The 23,032-nt window shown below is 43.2% G+C and overlaps 1 protein-coding gene across 1 annotated transcript in view; it reads right to left on the bottom strand.

Annotated features, from left to right (window-relative positions):
• Positions 1 to 23,032, bottom strand: part of arhgap42a (Rho GTPase activating protein 42a) — a 280,741-nt gene that overhangs the window by 3,754 nt on the left and 253,955 nt on the right. The window contains exons 19-23 of the mRNA XM_078403156.1: positions 21,254 to 21,404; positions 15,050 to 15,436; positions 14,800 to 14,962; positions 11,940 to 12,002; positions 6,553 to 6,632 (exon numbers count right to left, since the gene is read on the bottom strand). Coding sequence (XP_078259282.1) covers positions 6,553 to 6,632; positions 11,940 to 12,002; positions 14,800 to 14,962; positions 15,050 to 15,436; positions 21,254 to 21,404 — 844 coding nt within the window. The remainder of the gene's footprint in view (positions 1 to 6,552; positions 6,633 to 11,939; positions 12,003 to 14,799; positions 14,963 to 15,049; positions 15,437 to 21,253; positions 21,405 to 23,032) is intronic.

Genomic DNA, 23,032 nt, shown 5'->3' with positions numbered 1-23,032 from the left:
GAAATAAATGGGAGGTTCTCTTTACAACACCATGCTCGTGAGCATGAAATAATTCTTGGCCATTCTACAAACACCATGAAAAAACAAAAGTCAAAGACATTGTTATTTTAAATAGAGAAATAAAAAAAAAATTCTAAGGTGGAAAGCTCACAAAACCAATATGTGATTACGCAGAAAGTAATCGCTGCATCGCGCGCGCGCGCGGGCTGCCTGTTCATTAGCATGGTTTCACTGTGCAGTTAGTGTTAACTGTGAAGGAAGGAACTGCCGATGCTGGTTTACACCGAAGATAGACACAAAATGCTGGAGTAAGTCAGCGGGACAGGCAGCATCTGTGGAGAGAAGGAACGGGTGACGCTTCGGGTCAGGTCTGAAGAAGGGTCTCGAACAGAAACGTCATTCATTCCTTCTCTCCAGAGATGCAGCCTGTCCGGCTGAGTTACTCCAATGTTAACTGTGCTGTTGATAAACGAGACTCAAAGTCCACAACTGCTGGCACAGCTCCAAGTTGTTGTGGCCTACTTAAAGACTAAGTACATTGTGAATGAAGGAAGCACTTGGAGCCTTCTCTGAGTTAAATCTGATTGGGAAAAAGAATGAAGAACAGATAAACACAGGAGACAGCAGTGCACAGAAGGTGCTGCTGAACTAAGTTGAAGTTAGATATGCCCTGTCGCCATAGGGTGCTGCTGGACTGCTGACACACTGAAAGGACAGTGGAAGCAAATAGCTGCAAAGATTCATTCTTAGCATTCGGCCTCTGAAGACATGAATACAGCACAAGAAATTCAACAGCTTCACAAATGATTACAGTTTAGTCAAATGTTACTTCTACCAAATGCATTGTTCACCACTCAAAACCGGATTGTTTTGCATTTGTTACTTGGATTTTATCTATTGATTTAATTGGCTGTCATGTTAAATTTTTCCTTTTGAAAATACTTTTGGTTTAAAGATATGTGAAGACCAAATGCATTGTCAACTACTCAAATCATCACACCCTCATAACCCATGCCTAGTTGGTCAATCCAGATGGGACGTCATTCAAACCTAACAAGCACATGCGTCCCTGAACCTTGGCCCACTTAATACTGTTGCATACTTTATACCTATATCTCACAGCTTTTACATGCTCCCTGTTATTTAACCTCGATTACCACAATCCCCGAAGGACTAACCCAATTTTACTCTTCTCCTTCCCTACAAACGAATGGTGCACAGTGAAGGTATCTAGGAAGAAAAACTATTAATAGACACAAAATGCTGGAGTAACTCAGCGGGACAGGCAGCATCTCTTGAGAGAATGAATGGGTGACGTTTCGGGCCGAGACCATTCTTCAGACTGATTTGACTGAAGAAGGGTCTCGACCCAAAACCTCTCCCATTCCTTCTCTCCAGAGATGCTGCCTGTCCTGCTGAGTTACTCCAGCATTTTGTGTCTATCTTCAGTGTAAACCAGCATCTGCATTTCCTTCCTACACAAGAAAAACCATTACTCACGTGGTCCTTGTTGAATGCATCGGCAACAGCCAGACTGAAATGATTGCAAATATCATCACACTTAATCCTCTTTCTCACATCAGTGTTTCACAATCTGTTGTGACTTACAATCTTCAGCTAGTGTCAGCAAGCACTTATTAGTTGCAATTTCCCTTCACTTCAGCCTTATTTATGCGCCTCTTTGCTTGTTGAGGATGCTGATGAATGACAATCTTGATAGGCAGTGGAGGAGCATTAGGAAGGCAGTGATGCTGAAAACAAACTATCATTTGGTTTCACACTTGCACACTCGAGCCCAGATTCTGACGCTGTTAGATTGCAGATGGAAATTACCTGTGCTCTGGTGCGGGGCAGTCACACTGCACCCAGGTCAATGAGCAAAGATGCCACTGATGCCAATAGACAATAGACAACAGGTGCAGGAGAAGGCCATTCGGCCCTTCGAGAGAGCACCACCATTCAATGTGATCATGGCTGATCCCTGTTCCTGCCTTCTCCCCATACCCCCTGACTCCGCTATCCTTAAGAGCTCTATCTAGCTCTCTCTTGAATGCATTCAGAGAATTGGCCTCCACTGCCTTCTGAGGCAGAGAATTTCACAGATTTACAACTCTCTGACTGAAAAAGTTTTTCCTCATCTCAGTTCTAAATGGCCTACCCCTTATTCTTAAACTGTGGCCCCTGGTTCTGGACTCCCCCAACATTGGGAACATGTTTCCTGCCTCTAACCTGTCCAACCCCTTAATAATCTTATACGTTTCGATAAGATCCCTTCTGATCCTTCTAAATTCCAGTGTATACAAGCCTAGACGCTCCAGTCTTTCAACATAAGACAGTCCCGCCATTCCGGGAATTAACCTAGTGAACCTACGCTGCACGCCCTCAATAGCAAGAATATCTTTCCTCAAATTTGGAGACCAAAACTGCACACAGTACTCCAGGTGCGGTCTCACTAGGGCCCTGTACAACTGCAGAAGGACCTCTTTGCTCCTATACTCAACACCTCTTGTTATGAAGGCCAACATTCCATTGACTTTCTTCACTGCCTGCTGTACCTGCATGCTTCCTTTCAATGCCAGCTTGGCAGAGGGGAAAAATCACACACGCACACATTTTGCTGCAGATGAATCAACATTACTGAAATGTCCTGTAGACGTCAGCTGCTTTGCACATACCACAAAATATTGAATGCATTTGAGAATTTGATAGATAAATTAAATAGATAATTCAATATCAAGACTTGGGGAGGTCCAACTCCATACAGTGTTTGTGATGTGAAAGTGGGGGTTAGTTCTATCAACCTAAATGTAGAATCAACCGAAAGGTAGCAGCTGGTAATGGCACCTCAGCCCCCATTACAGCACCAGAAGAAGCTCAGACCCTTGCCACTGGCTGCACGATGGCTGCCTTACAGCGAATGCAACGCCGGAAATTCAGGTTCGATCCTGACTACGGGCGCCGTCTGTACGGAGTTTGTACGTTCTCTCCGTGACCTGCGTGGGTTTTCTCCGAGATCTTCGGTTTCCTCCCACACTCCAAAGATGCGCAGGTATGTAGGTTAATTGGTTGGGCAAATGTTAAAAAAACTGTCCCTCGTGGGTATAGGATAATGTTAATGTGCGGGGATCGCTGAGCGGCGCGGACCCGGTGGGCCGAAGGGCCTGTTTCCGCGCTGTATCTCTAAATCTAAAAAAAAAAAAACCCTAGACCCATCGCGGCAAGGATATTTTAATGCCGCGATGGCTCAGTGTTCAAATACCAATGTTCTGGGAGTAGCAATTTCCTCCTCCAACTGGCTGCAGGGATCACTATGGCTCCACCCCATGAATGGCAAGGCTCCAGGCAACGCCAGCCCCCAAATCGTTTCTTCCAGGATTTGTCCTCTCTCCCCTCACACTCCACTCATGCCCTTGCCGTTACTCATCAACTAAAACCAGATTGATTCCTGGGATGGCAGGACTTTCATATGAAGAAAGACTGGATAGACTCGGCTTGTACTCGCTGGAATTTAGCAGATTGAGGGGGGGATCTTATAGAAACTTACAAAATTCTTAAGGGGTTGGACAGGCTAGATGCAGGAAGATTGTTCCTGATGTTGGGGAAGTCCAGAACAAGGGGTCACAGTTTAAGGATAAGGGGAAGTCTTTTAGGACCGAGATGAGAACGTTTTTTTTCACACAGAGTGGTGAATCTGTGGAATTCTCTGCCACAGAGGGTAGTTGAGGCCAGCTCATTGGCTATATTTAAGAGGGAGTTAGATGTGGCCCTTGTGGCTAAAGGGATCAGGGGGTATGGAGAGAAGGCAGGTACAGGATACTGAGTTGGATGATCAGCCATGATCATATTGAATGGCGGTGCAGGCTCGAAGGGCTGAATGGCTTACTCCTGCACCTATTTTCTATGTTTCTATGTTTTCTATGTTTCTAAAAACTCTACACCACCAAGCTGGTGAAATTTGACTACCGGATCTTCCGGTACTCAACATTGTCCCCCAAGGCTATTTGGAATCTGCTTCACTGATAAACCTGCAGAGACCATACTGTTCAAGAGCAATGCAGCACTGCGTGAGAGCGCAAGGGCGGGGGCAAGGCACAAAGATATCGTGTAGCTGTGCTACATGCACCCATGTAGAAGTAGAACTGTTGTCAGAAGCAATGTGTCCACTCCCTTCTGGAAGAAGATACGAGAGCTTGAAACCCTGGATGTTGGCCTTCATAACAAGAGGAGTTGAGTATAGGAGCAAAGAGGTCCTTCTGCAGTTGTACAGGGCCCTAGTGAGACCGCACCTGGGGTACTGTGTGCAGTTTTGGTCTCCAAATTTGAGGAAGGATGTTCTTGCTATTGAGGGCGTGCAGCATAGGTTCACTAGGTTAATTCCCGGACTGTCATATGTTGAAAGACTGGAGCGACTAGGCTTGTATACACTGGAATTTAGAAGGATGAGAGGAGATCTTATTGAAACGTATAAGATTATTAAGGGGTTGGACACGTTAGAGGCAGGAAACATGTTCCCAATGTTGGGGGAGTCCAGAACAAGGGGCCACAGTTTAAGAATAAGGGGTAGGCCATTTAGAACTGAGATGAGGAAAAACTTTTTCAGTCAGAGAATTGTGAATCTGTGGAATTCTCTGCCTCAGAAGGCAGTGGAGGCCAATTCTCTGAATGCATTCAAGATAGCGGAGTCAGGGGGTATGGGGAGAAGGCAGGAACGGGGTACTGATTGAGAATGATCAGCCATGATCACATTGAATGGCGGTGCTGGCTCGAAGGGCCGAATGGCCTCCTCCTGCACCTATTGTCTATTGGATGAACAGCTTGCTCTGCACTGTTCCAGGAGTCTGATCGCACCTGTAGTCTCTTGCACGCCTTTCCTTAGAGATGCTGTCACATACTCTCAACTCTAGTCCTGTACCTATTGTCTTTTGTCTATTGTCTATTGTCTATTGTCTACCCCATTCGGTTATCCTGTTTTTGTGCTTTAATGTTTTTTCCACTATTTCAGGTTACACTACAATCTCAGCATCTTTCTAACTCTGCTTCTTTGATGGAATCCATCTGAAACAATACACGTGTAGAGTACAAGTGCACTACCTGCAGCAAAATGAAACAAGCTGTGGTCAAAGCAACTCTGGACATTGGTCGCTATTGACTGGTCCTTCCTGCACTTGTGAGTTAAGAATACCACCATTCTGCAAACTGGGAAAAATACTCATAGGCCACAAAATAATGTGTGGAACATTGTCTCTTGGCTTACAGTGGATTCCCAATCTGACCTAAAGCTAATAATATGTAGGAGTCTTGTATTGAAATGCAAGGTTTTCTTATGGCTGGAGAACGTGGGCTTGAATGCTTTCTCACTAAGCACAGTGTTACCACAAAATGCTGGAGTACCTCAGCAGGTCAGGCAGCATCTAGGAGAGAAGGAATGGGTGATGTTTCGGGTCAAGACCCTTCTTCAGACTGAAACGTCACCCATTCCTTCTCTCCTGAGATGCTGCCTGACCTGCTGAGTTACTCCAGCACTTTGTGAATAAATACCTTCGATTTGTACCAGCATCTGCAGTTACTTTCCAAGCACAGTGTTACAGTGGGTTGAATATTTAACAAAGATTTTCAGATCTGCTCTCCCAGATTCCTGTGACTAATCTATTCCTGGGCACGAGCTCTAGGACAATCCATTCTTTAGCCCGTCGCTCCAGGCTCATTGAAATGGTTGCAAGGAACCGGTTGAAATGCGAGTCGAACTTTTACATAACTTACTGAAGTTTGTGTGCCTGTGTGTGTGATCACAGACCTGGTGGAGCATCACCAAGTCTCAGGACTGTTGTGTTAGTGCAGGTGGTTATACAGTCAGGTGTTGTGCCACACTACACTTGCCACAATGATGTGAAGGGGGGGTGGGGGATCCAGTAAGATTACACACAGAAAATTCATTTGGAACATAAAATACATCAGCAACATGTGCACATCAGATGCGGAGAAAGCAGTTCACTAACACCGAACCAGTTGATTTCTCAAATCAGTGGAACAATTCAACTGGCATCAACCTTAGTAAAGTAACATTGCTGACTTAGTACTTTTGCCTGAAGTTGATAAATTTGCAAACTTTCATCAGTAAACCTTTCTGCAACACAACTAAATAAATTGAACCAAATAACTAATAAATGTTAAAAATGAACATTTTCCCAATGGGCAGCAGAGAAAACTGATCGTAATAGCAAAAGAGACTGATTTGGACACAACCTTTCACTCAAAAGAGATGGTCATATCAAACAAAGCAGCTTATAATGACGAATATCCGACTCGACAATCAATTGCAGTTCCACTTCTAATGGGATGATACAAATTCTTACTTGTATGTGAAGGCCAAATTAGCAAGTTAACATTGACATTCCAAAACACACCATGCTTTTGAAGATATAACAACTGTTTTTCAAAAATGCAAAGCACTATCTAATAACAAATGCATATTTGAACAGTTAATGACACAGCACTTTATTTGATATATTGACTTTCACGACAAAAACTTTTATAAATAATCTGAAGACTTACCATTAGTGAACACTGCCCCCTGTGGGAAAGACAGCTCATGGCTGTGCTCTGCTTTGCAGGCATACATGGATTTGGCATGGCTGTTTCAAAGACAGTAACCATAAAACATTGGTCGTTTACTTACTAGTAAGCTATAGCAAAAAGTATAGCAAAAAGTTAATCAGATAGTTATCACAGAAATATTTCACAAAGTACATTAGGCAATATTTGTGTAGGAAGGAACTGCAGATGCTGGTTTAAACCAAAGGTAGACACAAAATGCTGCAGTAACTCAGCGGGACAGGCAGCATCTCTGGACGTTTCGGTTCGAGACCCTTCTTCAGACATCATGGGGAACTATTTTAAACATCTGTGTACAGTAAGGTTACAAACACTTCAGTCACATTGTGTTTTACATTTAAATTACCTGTTACTGCGAACAAATATTATTATGATCTATCTTGTATTGCACCAGTGACCTGGAATGAATGTACAAGAAAATAACTGCAGATGCTGGTACAAATCGAAGGTATTTATTCACAAAATGCTGGAGTAACTCAGCAGGTCAGGCAGCATGTCGGGAGAGAAGGAATGGGTGACGTTTCGGGTCGAGACCCTTCTTCAGTCTGAAGATGGGTCTCGACCCGAAACGTCACCCATTCCTTCTCTCCCGAGATGCTGCCTGACCTGCTGAGTTACTCCAGCATTTTGTGAATAAATACCTTGGAATGAATGTACAGTACAGATGGACACTTTTCTTCAGTCGGCGAAGCTTTGAGTTGTAAAAATGATTGTCGACTGTTTCTAAGTAGTGGGAGGACAATGTCATACCACACGATTTGCTGTTTAAAACAATGGTGATGCTTTATTATAATGGTTCCCAACCTTTTTCGTCCCGTTTAATCTGGCAACCTTGCGAAAGTAAATTTATCCCCACCCTGTTTTGTTCAGCAATTTGAGTTTACACTTCTACCATAATAACACAACCAACAAAGGGGAAATTTTAAAATACTGTTTTTAACATTATTATTTTGTTCAAATTTATCCCCTGGGTAGGCGAAATTTGGGGATAAATTTACCCCAGGTTGGGAACCCTTGCTTTATTATCTCCTGAGCACCACTGCAATGCAGCAACTCATGGGAATGAGATTTTGTTTCTTTAATTGTTCTACAGGTGTGTTTATGTAACTAGCTGAAGACCAACATTAAATGTCGGTCCCTTTTCTATACAGGTCTTGATTTTTAAACACTATTTCTCTCTCTCTTTCACTCTCAGGCAAACGTCAGTATCCCCAGACACCTCAGTTGGATCAAAGTGACATCTGAAAGTAACGTCTTCATCATGTTGACAGAGTGGGAGCTATATTGTAGCTGTTTTTTGGTGAATTTGGAGACAAGCTTCCGGCTGCAAAAAGCACAGTAGCACAGGACCTCACGCTGCCATAGTGCCCCAGAGTGAATTTTGCCCCACCATGGAGTTCAGGATCATAAGCAGAGGTCTATAGAAAGCAGGAGGCACAAAATACTGCAGATGCTGTGAACCAGAGTGTAAAGCATAATGCTGGAGAAGCTCAGCAAGTCATGCAACATCTGTGGAGGGGAATCGACAGTTGATGTTTCGGGTTGAGACCTTTCAACTGGGTTAGAGTGGAGAGGAGATAGTCTAGTCTAAAGATGTGGTGAGGGGTGTGGCAAGAGCTGGCATGCAATTGATGGATCCAGGTGAGGAGAGATGGATTGGAGGAAGGAGGGGAAGCGGGGTTGAGCTAACAGCTGTGGTTGGGAAATGATTGCTGGAGGTAACCAGGGGCTGCAGATAATAAAATCTGATGGGAAAGGAAGATGGAGCACAAGACCAAATAAGGGTGTGTGTAGGACGGAACTGCAGATGCTGGTCCACACACAAAGATAGACACAGAATGCTGGAGCAAAGGAATGGGTCATGTTTTTGGTCGAAAGTCAGGTGTGCAGATGGGATTGGGAGGGTGGGGAGGAAGAGTACCGATTTAGAGGGGTGTGTTGGAGAAAAATAGCCGAGAGAGAGCAGGGTGTTATGGGAAAGAAGGGTATGATGGGAAAGAAAGGCTCGAAGGGCCGAATGGCCTAATCCTGCACCTATTGTCTATTGTCTATTGAGTGGGAGGATTTGGGTAGATAGAGGGGCAAGGGCAAGTTAGCTGGAATTACTGATTAATGTTCATGTAGTCAGGTTGTAGACTGCTGAAGCGGAATATGAGGTGGTGTTCCTCTAGTTCACATTTGGTCTCACCCTGACACTGAAGAAGGCCAAAGACAAACAGGTGGGCGTGGGAAAGAGAAGAGAATCGAGAATTCTGGCAACTGGAAGTTCCAGGTGGCCATGGCAGACAGAGAGCAGGTGCTCAGCAAACCAGTTGCCTAGTGTGTTTAAACGTCCTAAATAAACACGGTACAAGGAGTGGCATCATTCATTGTGCAAAATGTCTTTCTTTCATTGGGGCACAACACGTATATAGTGTCAGGTGTAATTTTTCAGACATTGCAAAATGCTTAGAATCAGTGTTTCTTGAAATCATGCATGGAAATCTTGTAATTCACCTCATGAACCATTTCAAGTGAATTCCTGTGTCAGTATTTCAACCAATTGGGTTATTTTAGATTTTTTTAGAGTTAGAGATACTGCGCAGAAACAGGCCCTTCGGCCCACCTGGTCTGCGCCGCCCAGCGATCCCCGCACACACTAACACTATCCTACACCCACTAGGGACAATTTTTACATTTGCTCAGCCAATTAACCTACAAACCTGTACGTCTTTGGAGTGTGGGAGGAAACTGAAGATCTCGGAGAAAACCCACGCAGGTCACGGGGAGAACGTACAAACTCCGTACAGACAGCGCCCGTAGTCAGGATCGAACCTGAGTCTCCGGCGCTGCATTCGCTGTAAGGCAGCAACTCTACCGCTGCGCCACCGTGCCGCTCTTTATGAATTAGTGGAGCCGGTGAAGTTTGGGGTTGCTGGGTACCGGGTGCCATCTGCTGTACGAATGCTCTGATTCATCTGCTTCAAATTTACTTTATCCATTCCATTAATATTATAAATCTATTAATCCTGAAGTATCCTGTGCTTATAGCTTTACAGGCAAAAAAAATTGAAATATTTCCAACTGAAAATTAGGCTATAGGAGATCCTCGAAAAACATCCCCGGTTTTGTAGTCTAACAATACTAAATAAAGATTTACATAAGCTGACAATCATGTAATCTGCTTTTGATGGGCTCTGAGACCTGCATGAAAGCTAGAGGAGCTCAATAACATCGTTAGAACTTGGTTTAGTTGAGTTTAGAGACACAGTGCAGAAATAGGCCCTTTGGCCCAATAAGTCCACGCCGTCCAGCGATCGCCGCACACTAACACTATTCTACACACACTAGGGAACATTTACATTTATACCAAGCCAATTAACCTACAAACCAGCACGTCTTTGGAGTGTGGGAGCAAACCGGAGCTCCCAGGGAAAACCCACGCGGTCACGGGGAGAACATACAAACTCCTTACAGTGCAGCACCAGTAATCGTGATTGAACCCGGGTCCCTGCCGCTGTAAGGCAGCTACCCTACTGCTGCGCCACCATGCCATTTAGTAAAGAATAACTTAGCAGACCTGTCATTGTACATGGGAATGGTGCCTGGATGTTCATAGGAACCATTTAATTCCTGAAAAGACTCCTGATATCGGGAGCGCAGCGGTAGAGTTGCTGCTTTACAGCGAATGCAGCGCCGGAGACTCAGGTTCGATCCTGACTACGGGTGCTGCACTGTAAGGAGTTTGTACGTTCTCCCCGTGACCTGCGTGGGTTTTCTCCGAGATCTTCGGTTTCCTCCCACACTCCAAAGACGTACAGGTATGTAGGTTAATTGGCTGGGTATATGTAAAAATTGTCCCTAGTGGGTGTAGGATAGTGTTAATGTACGGGGATCGCTGGGCAGCACGGACTTGGTGGGCCGAAAAGGCCTGTTTCCGGCTGTATATATATGATATGACATGATGATAATTGGTCGAATATTTTATGGGGAAAGCTTGGGGAGGTGAGGCTTGTATTACTGAAGTTTGGAAGAGTACAAAGGACTTGACTGAAACATTAACCACATGGAGATTCTTAACAAAGTGTTTGTGGAGATAATGTCTTCCCCCCCCCCCCCCCCCCCTTTAGGTCTTGGTTTATTATTACCACATGTGCAGAGGTACAGCGAAAAAACTTGTTTTGTATGCTGTCCAATCAAACCAGATAATACTAAATATAAATACAATCAAATTAAACTCAAGCATGTGGGAAAATCTAGAAAGCAGTTACATTGTTTAAAAATAAGAGCTCATTAATTTAAGCCAGAGATGAGGTGATCATATTTTTCCCTCAGAGGGTTGTGGGTCTTTGTGGGTCCTTCCTCAAAGGGGGTGGAGAGAGAGAGATTTATAGGGGTAAGTAGGAATGTGGAATTGAAGTTACTATCAGATACCCATTATCTTACTAAATAACGTTTCGGGTCGAGATTCTTCTTCAGACTTCAGACCCTTCTTCTCGACCCGAAACTTCACCCATTCTTTCTCTCCAGAGATGCTACCTGTCCCGCTGAGTTACTCCAGCATTTTGCAACTATCTTCAGTTTAAACCAGTATCTGCAGTTCCTTCCTACACGTAAGGTTTTGGACAAGCTGGTTCAGCGTCGGTCTTGGCCAGAGGGATGGGTAGAGTCATTAACTGGAAAACTGGAAAATAAAGCTCCTATTGGGGGAAATGGCTTCTTTCTTCCCACTATGTAATCAGCAGAATTTCCAATCATAGAGTCATAGAGTGATAGCAGTGTGGAAACAGGCCCTTCGGCCCAACTTGCCCACACCGGCCAATAATGTCCCAGCTACACTAGTCCCATTTGCCTGCGCTTGGTCCATATCCCTCCAAATCTGTCCTACCCATGTACTTGTCTAACTGTTTCTTAAACGATGGGATAGTCCCAGCCTCAACTACGTCCTCTGGCAGTTGTTCCATACACTCATCCATGAATGGAAAAAAGATGAACAGCATTGCCAATCAAAGACCAGTGGAGGCAATATGCATCTTTAAATTAAATCTATTTTGGGATGATGGCAGAGGGAAAATGTCCCTCCAGAGTTACTCTAGCATTGCTGAGTTACTCCAGTAAATGCTGAGTTACTCCAGCATTTGGTGTCTGTCTTTGGTTGAAATGCTGAGTTACTCCAGCATCTGTAGTTCCTTCGTACACATCTAACTGAATGGCGAAGCAGTTTTCTAGGACTGAGTAGTCTCAATAATTGTTCATGAATAATGACAGCAATAATTTAGTTCAATGATAAAGTTTAAATACCATTAAAATGGAGAAAATATAGACTGAAAACAAAGTGAATTTCTTACCATCTAGAAGAATTTTGTTTAGGAGTACCAATATTTTCAAACAACTGAGTTCTGGATGCAACCCTAGGGAGATGGGGAGATAGTTTCACAAATCATGTTAATTAAAAAATATAGTTTTTCATATTATTAAGTATATTATATTTCAAGCTCTTGGGAAAATGTTAATGCATTAAATTCATCTTTGTCCTTTGAAACAAACATGCTCCATAAAGTCACAACTAATCTTTCATCATGGTATAATAAACAGAATAATGTTAAGGAGGAAGAGCTCAGGTACAATATCTTATCTCGTTTTATGCATCCATGTCTTGTTTGACATCTTGCTCTTGTGACACGGAAACCACTGTCTAGTATTAAAGCTGGGTGGCAGTGTGAACTGCGAAGTGGATGTTAGGAGGTTGCAGGGTGGCCTGGACAGGTTGAGTGAATGGGCAGATGCGTGGCAGATGCAGCATAATATAGATAAATGTGAGGTTATCCACTTTGGCAGCAAAAACAAGGAGGCAGATTATTATGTCAATGGTGTCACGTTAGGTAAGGGGGAAGTGCAGCGAGACCTGGGTGTCCTTGTACACCAGTCACTGAAAGTTGGCGTCCAGGTACAGCAGGCAGTGAAGAAAGCTCATGGCATGTTGGCCTTCATAACAAGAGGATTTCAGTATAGGAGTAAAGAGGTTCTTCTGCAGTTGTATAGGGCCCTGGTAAGACCACATCTCGAGTATTGTGTACAGTTCTGGTCTCCTAATTTGAGGAAGGACATCCTTGTAATTGAGGCAGTGCAGCGTAGGTTCACGAGATTGATCCCTGGGATGGCGGGACTGTCATATGAGGAAAGATTGAAAAGACTAGGCTTGCATTCACTGGAGTTTAGAAGGATGAGAGGGGATCTTATAGAGACATATAAAATTATAAAAGGACTGGACAAGCTAGATGCAGGACAAATGTTCCCAATGTTGGGTGAGTCCAGAACCAGGGGCCACGGTCTTAGAATAAAGTGGAGGCCATTTAAAACTGAGGTGAGAAGGAACTTTTTCACCCAGAGAGTTGTGAAGTTGTGGAATTCTCTGCAACAGAGGGCAGTGGAGGCCAAATCACTGGATGAATTTAAGAGAGAGTTAGATAGAGCTCGAGGGGCTAGTGGAATCAAGGGATATGGGGAGAAGTTGGGCACAGGTTACTGATTGTGGATGATCAGCCAAGATCACAATGAATGGCGGTGCTGGCTCAAAGGGCCGAATGGCCTGCACCTATTTTCTATGTTTCTATGTTCAGTTTTCCCACACTCCCTCCTTCAACCCTCATTCTAACCGGGTCTCAGTTATTGTTGAGGACTGTGTGACAGCCATTCACAGCAGTCATTGTGTTGACAAAGGATCAGGACGAGCTATTAAAATATGCATGTCATTTCCTAACTATAAGGAAAATAAGATATTTTTTTCTCCGTGGTTCATGATATTTTCCTCATCAGTTTCTTTTTGATAAATGCTCATCCAGAAGGTTTTGAAACTCTGAATCCAGTATTTACTTTTTTTTCTCTGTCAACTCAAATGCTGACAATTGAATCGCAAAAGAGGTGCTGATTTGTAGGTTAACTGGCCACTGAAAAAAAGTATACAGGTGAGAGGGAGAATCTGGGAAGGGAGGAGGTAGGTGATGGGAACATGGGAGAGTCAAATAGGACAAATGTAACTGGGTACTTTATGGTCCCAGCAAACTTTGTGGGCCAAAGTTCCTGTTTCTGTATAATTCTACGAATATTTCATTACTAGCCAGCTAGCATTTTAACTCTAACTATTCCATGAAATGCACAAAAATGAATTGCAGGGTAGAATCAATGTGATTCTTTTCATATAATTAAACAGCACCAAGGCGTGCATCATCAATATATTTGTCATTATAAATATATATAGATTATATTTATAAATTATATTTATAAATATAAATTTATATATATATAAAAATATATATATTTATATATATATAAATGAAACATTTACCTCACTAATAAAGAAACAAAACATGGAAAAATTAAATTTAACATGCAACTACTTAGTAGTCTCGAAAGTATTAAATAACTTCATAATCAGTAAACTATGTCTTGAAAGGTAGTTGATCGTTGTTATATTAGGGAACATGATGGATAATGTGGACCCGGCAAGACGCCACAAATGGTAAACGCGATGCATGGCTAGTTGTTTTATGCGTTACTTTGCTGTAGAAAGAAGGACCAACCTCGGTTACGTACCCAAGTCAAATGTGCCATCTTCTGTCTTACAGATAAAGAAAAAAAATACCAGGATGATTTAACTAATTTAAAAACAGTTTGGGCTCGGAATTCAGAAGCTCAGTTCCAATTCCTCTCAGTTTTATCAGAATAACTACATGAGCTCCTCTAATTCTGGTCTCTTGATTGCCCACATTTTTTATTCGCTGATCTCTTGAGCAGTTATGTGTTCAGCTGCATGATTTGAAAATCTGGTAATCCACCCTGAAACATTTCTGGCACTCTCTTCCTTCCCCTGTTCAGGCCTCTCCTTAAAACTCACCTGCCAATTTTATAATTCCTTTTCCCAATATCCCCATACCATTCAATGCCAAATTTTGATTGTTAACACCCTCATAAAACATCGAAAATTAATTGTTTAGGAAAAAAAACTGCAGATGCTGGTTTAAATCGAAGGTAGACACAAAATGCTGGAGTAACTCAGCGGGTCAGGCAGCATCTCGGGAGAGAAGGAATGGGTGATGTTTCGGGTCGAGACCCCTCTTGAGACTGAGAGTCAAGGGAGGGGGCGGGACAAAGATGGGATGAGTCCCGCCCCCTCCGCTACAAAGGGTTTTTCACAATAACAGCACTTACACTGATCCTGGTTTCTGATAGCCATTGCTTGCTGTTGAATCTAGTCTTCTTCTAGCAGCCATCTTTGGAGGAAGTGCTGGGTTGGATGTGATTTTAAGTGTATCTTTTAAATCCACTGAAGACAGATTCTGAACAGAATTGCTAAAAGTTCTCGCATTAGTACCTGAAAACGATGCATCAAAAAAAAACTTGTTTCTTCAATTGTGCAAAATAATATCAATCATTAAATAAAATCTTGCTATGAACCCACCTTCAGTTATAGGGATCGAAGTTAGAGAGGTGGTTATTGATCGCTTTAGCACAGTATGTTTGAGGGGCCCTTCACTGCACAGACTTAATGGTGGATGTTTGTTTCCTACAGCCAACACCAGATTCTGAGAATCTGACAGACCATCTGTTTTAACGGTGTCTTCACTGGAGCTTGATTCCGGGCTAGTTGTCCAAACAACTGTGTTCTTTAGCCCGGACAATGTGGCAGGAGTTTGTACCCATGGAATTCCATTGTCTCCTTTCTCTCTTTGCACATGATGTTGAGAGGAGCTGGTTTTGGAAGAATTGTTTAGTTCCGATGAATGAGAGGAGAGAGATTCAATGCTTCCCATTGGCGTACTGTCCGGACTGCTGCTGAAGGCATCGCCTAAAATGAATGAACGAATGAATAAGTTTATTGGCCAAGTATGTGCATATACAAGGAATGTGCCTTGGTGCTCCGCTCACAAATGACAACGCAAAAATACAGTTAACGATTAAGAATAAGGCATAAACACATCAAAAAAATAAGGATACAACATTACGGTCTATACATGTGGGTGGAAATAAACCAGAGCAAAAAAGAGACTACAGGCTTTGGTTATTGAATAGAACTACCACTCGTGGAAAAAAGCTGTGTTTATGTCTGGCTGTGGCTGCTTTGACAGTCCGGAGTCGCCTTCCAGAGGGAAGTGCTTCAAAGATTTTGTGGCCAGGGTGAGAGGGGTCACGCAGTGTATATAGTTTGACAAGTTTATTGCGGAAAGTACAAAAACTTCAATGCGACTAAAAGACGCGAATTGCAGATACAAGCTGAACAATACTATGAGCCATACTTATCATTTCTCAGTACTTTTTTTGCCACAGTTTTTAGTTTTAATTGTAAATACTCCTACGCAACCTGTAAATTATCTTACAAACTAGTGGTAAGGGCACCTCCCCTCTCACAATAATGGAACATTTCTGACAACATTTCAGACCCAATGCATATTGCTTCAGCAAGAATACAAGTGTAAAGCATTCCCAAACATATTTTATCGGTGCCAAATTCCCCCAGAATTTACTGGATGTTGAAAATAGCCATTTCAAAAGCAAAACAAAAAAATAATTAAAAATGCATTGACACACAGTAACAACATTTTAGCACCAATAAAAACTGTTATCCATTGAATGGAATGGAATTGAATGGAATCCATTAAATGGAAACCATTGAATCTTATCTGGTTACAACAATGAAACAATCTGTAAAGTAAAACTGTAAAAGTTTTCTGGATAATGAGCTCTGACTTTCAATGCTTAAAGAATACTGACTGGATTCGCAAATTTAAATTTATGGTGATTATTCACAGATCGTACAAATTTTAACCAGTAAAAGCAACAGTCTTCAAAAAATTCACTAAATTCCTTAATTTTGGAATTTCTTTAATGGACAATAGGAACACATACGTATGACGTATTTATGTGTGCAGTTTTGGTCTCCTAATTTGAGGATGGACATTATTGCTATTGAGGGAGTGCAGAGTAGGTTCACCAGGTTAATTCTTGGGATGGCAGTACTGACATGTGATAAAAGAATGGATCGATTGAGCTTACATTCACTGCAATTTAGAAGGATGAGAGGAGATCTTATAGAAACATATAAAATTCTTCAGGGATTGGACAGGCTAGATGCAGGGAAAATGTTCCTGGTGTTGGGGGAGTCCAGAACCAGGGGTCACAGTTTACGAATAAGGGGTAGGCCATTTAGGACTGAGATGAGAACAACTTTTTACCCAGAGAGTTGTGAATCTGTGGAATTCTCTGTCACAGAAGGCAGTGGAGGCCAATTCACTGGATGTTTTCAAGACAGTGTTAGATATAGCTCCTATGGCTAACGGAATCAAGGGATATGGGGAGAAAGCAGGAACGGGATACCGATTTTGGATGATCAGCCATGATCATATTGAATGGTGGTGCTGGCTCGTAGGGCAGAAATGGCCTACTCCTGCACCTGTTTCCTATGTTTCTATGACTGTTGTTTATCAACTACCGCTCAATGTCCAACACTATCAGCCCATCTAAACACATCGCCAAACTCAAGGAACTGGGTCTCTGCTGCTCCCTGTGCAACTGGACCCTCAACCTCCTCATTGGAAGACCTCAATCAATGCGAATTGGCAACAATATCTCCTCCTCATTGATGATCAGCAAGGGGGCACCTCAAGGCTAAGTGCTCAGGCCTCTGCTCTACTCCCATCATTGTGCAGCTTGACACTACTCCCATGCCATCTTTAAACTCACCAATGGTACCATTGGCATTGGACGAATAACAGATTGATTAGCAGGACTAGATGTTACAATCCCTAAGGTTTGCACTACAATTGACTGGTGTTGTTCTTGGGGATGACCACTAGGTGATGTTGCTACCATTCAGACACATCTTCAGTTGTGTACCTCAACGTCAACATAATAACAAATTTGAGTACAGGAGGGAGATTGATAATCTGTTTGAGTGGTGCCAGAATCCTCACCATAGGTCTACATCTCTCTACAGATTGCCTCCTCTAACTTCCACTGATTGAAATAGGGTGATCACAGGTGGCTGCAAGAATAAGAGGGTTATAATAGTGGGGATTATAACTTTCCAAATATCAACTGGGATGATATATTGGTAAACCCTTCGATGGGTGGAATTAGTTAAATGAGTTCAAGAGGAACTACTTTAGATGGATACAATTACAACATTTAAAAAATGCAGGTACATGGATAGGAAAGCTTTGGCGTTGATTTTGTTCAGGTGAAAGCATGTGTGAGTAGCTCCATTGAGCAACTCGGTTGGTGTGAAAGTTTTGGGGTGAAGGCACTGTTTCTGTGCTGTTTTGGTCTCTAAAGGTTCAAAGAGGTAGTTCACATTCATCTTCTCAAAGACAATTAGGAATGGATAATAAATACCAGCCTTGCCAGTAATGCCAATCTTTCAATAGACAATAGGTGCAGGAGGAGGCCATTCGGCCCTTCGAGCCAGCACCGCCATTCAATGTGATCATGGCTGATCATTCTCAATCAGTACCCCATTCCTGCCTTCTCCCCATACCCCCTGACTCCGCTATCCTTAAGAGCTCTATCCAGCTCTCTCTTGAATGCATTCAGAGAATTGGCCTCCACTGCCTTCTGAGGCAGAGAATTTCACAGATTCACAACTCTCAGACTGAAAAATGGATTTTTAAAAAATCAACCCCTTAAAAATGAAACTCTTCAGCATCATACTTTCTGACTTAAAAATATGCAGTCTCTGCTGCCAAGGATGAGTTCCAAAAACTCATTACCCTCAGAAAAATGCTCATCTCCTCTGTCGTAAACATTGAGCCTTTATTTTTATAGGTGGCAAAGCAGTAATTAGCAAAGCTGCTGCCTCAGCTCCAGGGGCCTGGATTCAACCTTGACCTTCCTTGCTATCTGTCTACATGGATTTTGCATGTTTCTTTCTGTGATCGCGTGGACTTCCTCAGGGTACTCCAGTTTCTTCCCACAACCCAATCATGTGATGAGTAACTCTGATGCATAAATTCAATGAGGCAAATTGCATCTTTCTGTGCAGTGAGAACATATGGAATTAAACATCGATCCCTTGTACCTGCACTAGATTTTCCATAAGAGGAAGCATCCTCTCCACATCCACCCGGCCAAGCCTTCTCAGGACCTTATATTTCAACCAAATGCTTCTAACCAACCCATGCCCATAATCTATTTGCCAGATTTTTGCTCACTCACTTCCCTTTGCATAAGACAACATGACCACGGGGCACGGTGGCGCATCAGTAGAGTTGCTGCCTTACAGCGAATGCAGCGCCGTCGACTCAGGTTCGATCCTGACTACGGGTGCTGTACTGTACGGAGATTGTACCTTCTCCCCGTGACCTGCGTGGGTTTTCTCCGAGATCTTCGGTTTCCTCCCACACTCCAAAGACGTACAGGTTTGTAGGTTAATTGGCTGGGCAAATGTAAAAATTATCCCTAGTAGGATAGTGTTAATGTGCAGGGATCGCTGGGCGTTGCGGACCCGGTGGGCCGAAGAGCCTGTTTCTGCGTTGTATCTCTAAATCTAAAAAAATCTAAACCATTGCAGGTATCACCAAGTACACCTTCTCTGAACTGCTTCCAGTGCATTCACACCTTTCCTTAAGTAAGAAGTTTATTGCATTCCTTTGAAGCTTCTGAAATTTCATTGCAATTCCAACCAAAGACAGGCATTATTCCTGACCTATTGCTTAACACTTAACCTGCTTCAAGAGCACTGAAATAAATGATCTAATCTTTCAACTCTGCAGTTTGCTGAAACCTGTTCTGACAACTGCATTCACTATTAGTACTAGTTACTCTACTCTTTAAGTATACGAAATTAACTGCAGACGCTGGTACAAATCGAAGGTATTTATTCACAAAATGCTGGAGTAACTCAGCAGGTCAGGCAGCATCTCAGGAAAGAAGGAATGGGCGACGTTTCGGGTCGAGACCCTTCTTCAGACTGATGTCAGGGGGGCGGGACAAAGGAAGGATATAGGTGGAGACAGGAAGATAGAGGGAGATCTGGGAAGGAGGAGGGGAAGAGAGGGACAGAGGAACTATCTAAAGTTGGAGAAGTCGATGTTCATACCACTGGGCTGCAAGCTGCCCAGGCGAAATATGAGGTGCTGTTCTTCCAATTTCCGGTGGGCCTCACTATGGCACTGGAGGAGGCCCACGACAGAAAGGTCAGACTGGGAGGGGGAGGGGGAGTTGAAGTGCTCGGCCACCGGGAGATCAGTTTGGCCAACGCGGACCGAGCGCAGGTGTTGAGCGAAGCGATCGCTGAGCCTGCGTTTGGTTTCGCCGATGTAAATAAGTTGACATCTGGAGCAGCGGATGCAATAGATGAGGTTGGAGGAGGTGCAGGTGAACCTCTGTCCAGTTGCGACATCAGTCTGAAGAAGGGTCTCGACCCGAAACGTCACCCATTCCTTCTCTCCTGAGATGCTGCCTGACCTACTGAGTTACTCCAGCATTTTGTGAATAAACACTATTAGTACTAGTTACTCTACTCTTTAAGTAATTCATTACTTGATGAGCATTGAGAAATTTCTAAAACTATAACATTATCTATCCTTCTGGAACAATTAGATATCTGCACAGTCAAAAGTGTACTAATACGTGCTGAAGAAGCAGGCTGGTGGCATAATGTGCATCAGTGTGCAGTAATGATAATGAAGGTATGTAGCCAGAAATCTTTACATATAGTTCTCAGTCTTTGCCAATCCAAAATGCTATTTTTTTTACTAACTACTAGAATGGTTTATTTTTGGATTATGGTGCATTCGGTGCATGGGCAGAGTTGCTGCCTTACAGCGCCAGAGACCCAGGATCGATCCCGACTAAGGGTCCTGTCTGTACGTTCTCCCTGTGACTGCGTTAGTTTTCTGAGTGCTCCGGTCGGTCTCCTCCCGTATATCCAAAGCCACACAGGTTCGTAGGTTAATTTGCTTTAGTAAGAATTGTAAATTTTTTAGATTTCGATTTAGAGATACAGTGCGGAAACAGGCCCTTCGGCCCACCGGGTCCGCGCCACCCAGCGATCCCCGCACACTAACACTATCCTACACCCACTAGGGAAAATTTTTACATTTGCCCAGCCAATTAACCTACATACCTGTACGTCTTTGGAGTGTGGGAGGAAACCGAAAATCACGGAGAAAACCCACGCAGGTCGCGGGGAGAACGTACAAACTCCGTACAGATCAGCACCCGTAGTCAGGATCGAACCTGAGTCTCCGGCGCTGCATTCGCTGTAAGGCAGCAACACTACCGCTGCGCCACCGTGCCGCCCTAAATTGTCTATGTCTATGTTTCTATGTTTCTATGTCCCTAGTGTGTAGGATGCTGCTAGTGTACAGGGAGATCGTTGGTTAGCACGGACGATGGGCTGAACGGCCTGTTTCCATGCTGTATCACTAAAGTCTAATGGGTCAAAGGGGAAGAGGGAAATAGCTTGAAGAGCAAGAAAGTAATAATTCTAAAATTTTGTGCGTTCCGTATCGTTAACAATCTCTTCAATAATCTCTTCACTTCAATCACTTCATCAATCTCAACAATATGTTTCTGGTGTAAATTTTGAGTTTGGAAGCTATTGTGATGGAGCAATTTTAAGAATAAAAGATCAGCATAGGTTAAACAAATGATCCGCTTTGCTTACTGTCTGCATCAGCCAGGCACAGGGTTGGGGTGTAGATGCCTCTGGGTCTTCTTGGACCTGTGGACAGGCAAGTTGCCTTGCTTCGCCTAGATCCTGATCTCTGCTCAGGTTGAGGAAGAGGAACATTGGGATCTGGTGCAGTATTGAATATCTGTCGATAAGGAAAATAAAATACTTGCAAGAAGATATTTAAAACAGGGTGCAAAACAAACATTAGGCGGTCAGGCAGCATTTGCAGAGAGGGAAAGTGAGTTGGCCCATCATTAAATTATATAATATATAACAAGCTGGAAAGTACATCACACAGAATATATTATATTTCAAGCATGCATTCCACCAGATATCACCCCAAACTTACAATGCTTATGATGCAAAAAAGTGACTTACAATTTTGTGCCTCCACACATTTGATGTGTCTAGGTGATGTAAATTCACGCCCAACCTCTAATTAATACCGTTACTCCCCAAAATATTGGAATATATATTATAAACATCCAATTTGAACCATGAAGAGGAAAACAGATCTTAACACCGAGGGGCAAATTCAGCCACTGAACTGTTTAAATGAGTTATCAATAATGTCCAGATTTACTGAAATTGATTTGAAGAAGTGCTCAATGCAGTTAATCATAGCTTTTCTTGTTTGCTTTAAGGGATCACACGAGCATGACTAGGAGCAAGAGAGAGGGGTGAAAGATAAAAATCTGTCTCACTGGATGTGATGCATTGCAAGGGACCTGTCTAGAGGAATGCTCAACAGTCTTCCGAGGACCAAATTCTTACCCCCAGCTCTTTAAGGAATAATGTATCAGGAAAGATGTAGTTATTTATTTAATTTTTTTAAGTCTGCACCGACCAGCGATCCCTGCACTACCCGACACACATTAGGGACAATTTACACATACACCATGCCAATTAACCTACATACCTGTAGTGTGTGGGAGGAAACCGAAGACCTTGGAGAAAACCCACGCAGGTCACGGGGAGAACGTACAAACTCCGTACAGACAGCACCCATAGTCAGGATCGAACCTGGGTCTCCGGTGCTGCAAGCGCTGGAAGGCAGCAACTCTACCGCTGCGCCACCGCGGCCGCCCTTTTGGGCGGTTGTGATAGAGATCTATTAGATCTATTACATTCTATAGGCATGGCTCCAACCACCTTTGCAAGGACTGCATTTATTAAAAATCAGTTTCTAAATTAGTCCTCAAACATTTTTGACAAAGAAGTGCTGGGTTTCACATTTCCTACCAAAGAGATAAAATAATCTCTCCATGGGTTACCGGATTCCAAAGATCCAAGTGAGCTTTTGTGAAATAAAAGAGGAAAAAGAATGAGGGAAAGACAACAAATGTGGAGAGAGGGAAGGTGGTGAGGGAACAGAATAAGAGGGAGGAAGACGGACAGTCAACAGACATAATGTGGGAGGAATACATCGAGTTTGCAAAATGGAGTAAGAGTGTATGGGTATGAACGGATAATTTAAGAGTGAAGGGAAGAAAATCTACGGTCAAAACATTCTGAGAAAGTAAGCTTGGGAAAAAAAAAGCATGTTTGAAAGATATATTGGTACAAAGAAGAACAATGAAACTATGAGAAGAGAAACTGCGGCACGGTGGCGCAGCGGTAGAGTTGCTGCCTTACAGCGAATGCAGCGCCGGAGACTCAGGTTCGATCCTGACTATGGGCGCCGTCTGTACAGAGTTTGTACGTTCTCCCCGTGACCTGCGTGGGTTTTCTCCGAGATCTTCGGTTTCCTCCCACACTCCAAAGACGTAC

The sequence above is a fragment of the Rhinoraja longicauda genome, chromosome 7 (genome assembly GCF_053455715.1).
Source record: "Rhinoraja longicauda isolate Sanriku21f chromosome 7, sRhiLon1.1, whole genome shotgun sequence".
Classification (NCBI taxonomy): domain Eukaryota; kingdom Metazoa; phylum Chordata; class Chondrichthyes; order Rajiformes; family Arhynchobatidae; genus Rhinoraja; species Rhinoraja longicauda.
Note: the sequence above shows the minus strand (reverse complement) of the source record. Positions and strands in the feature narration are given on the sequence as shown.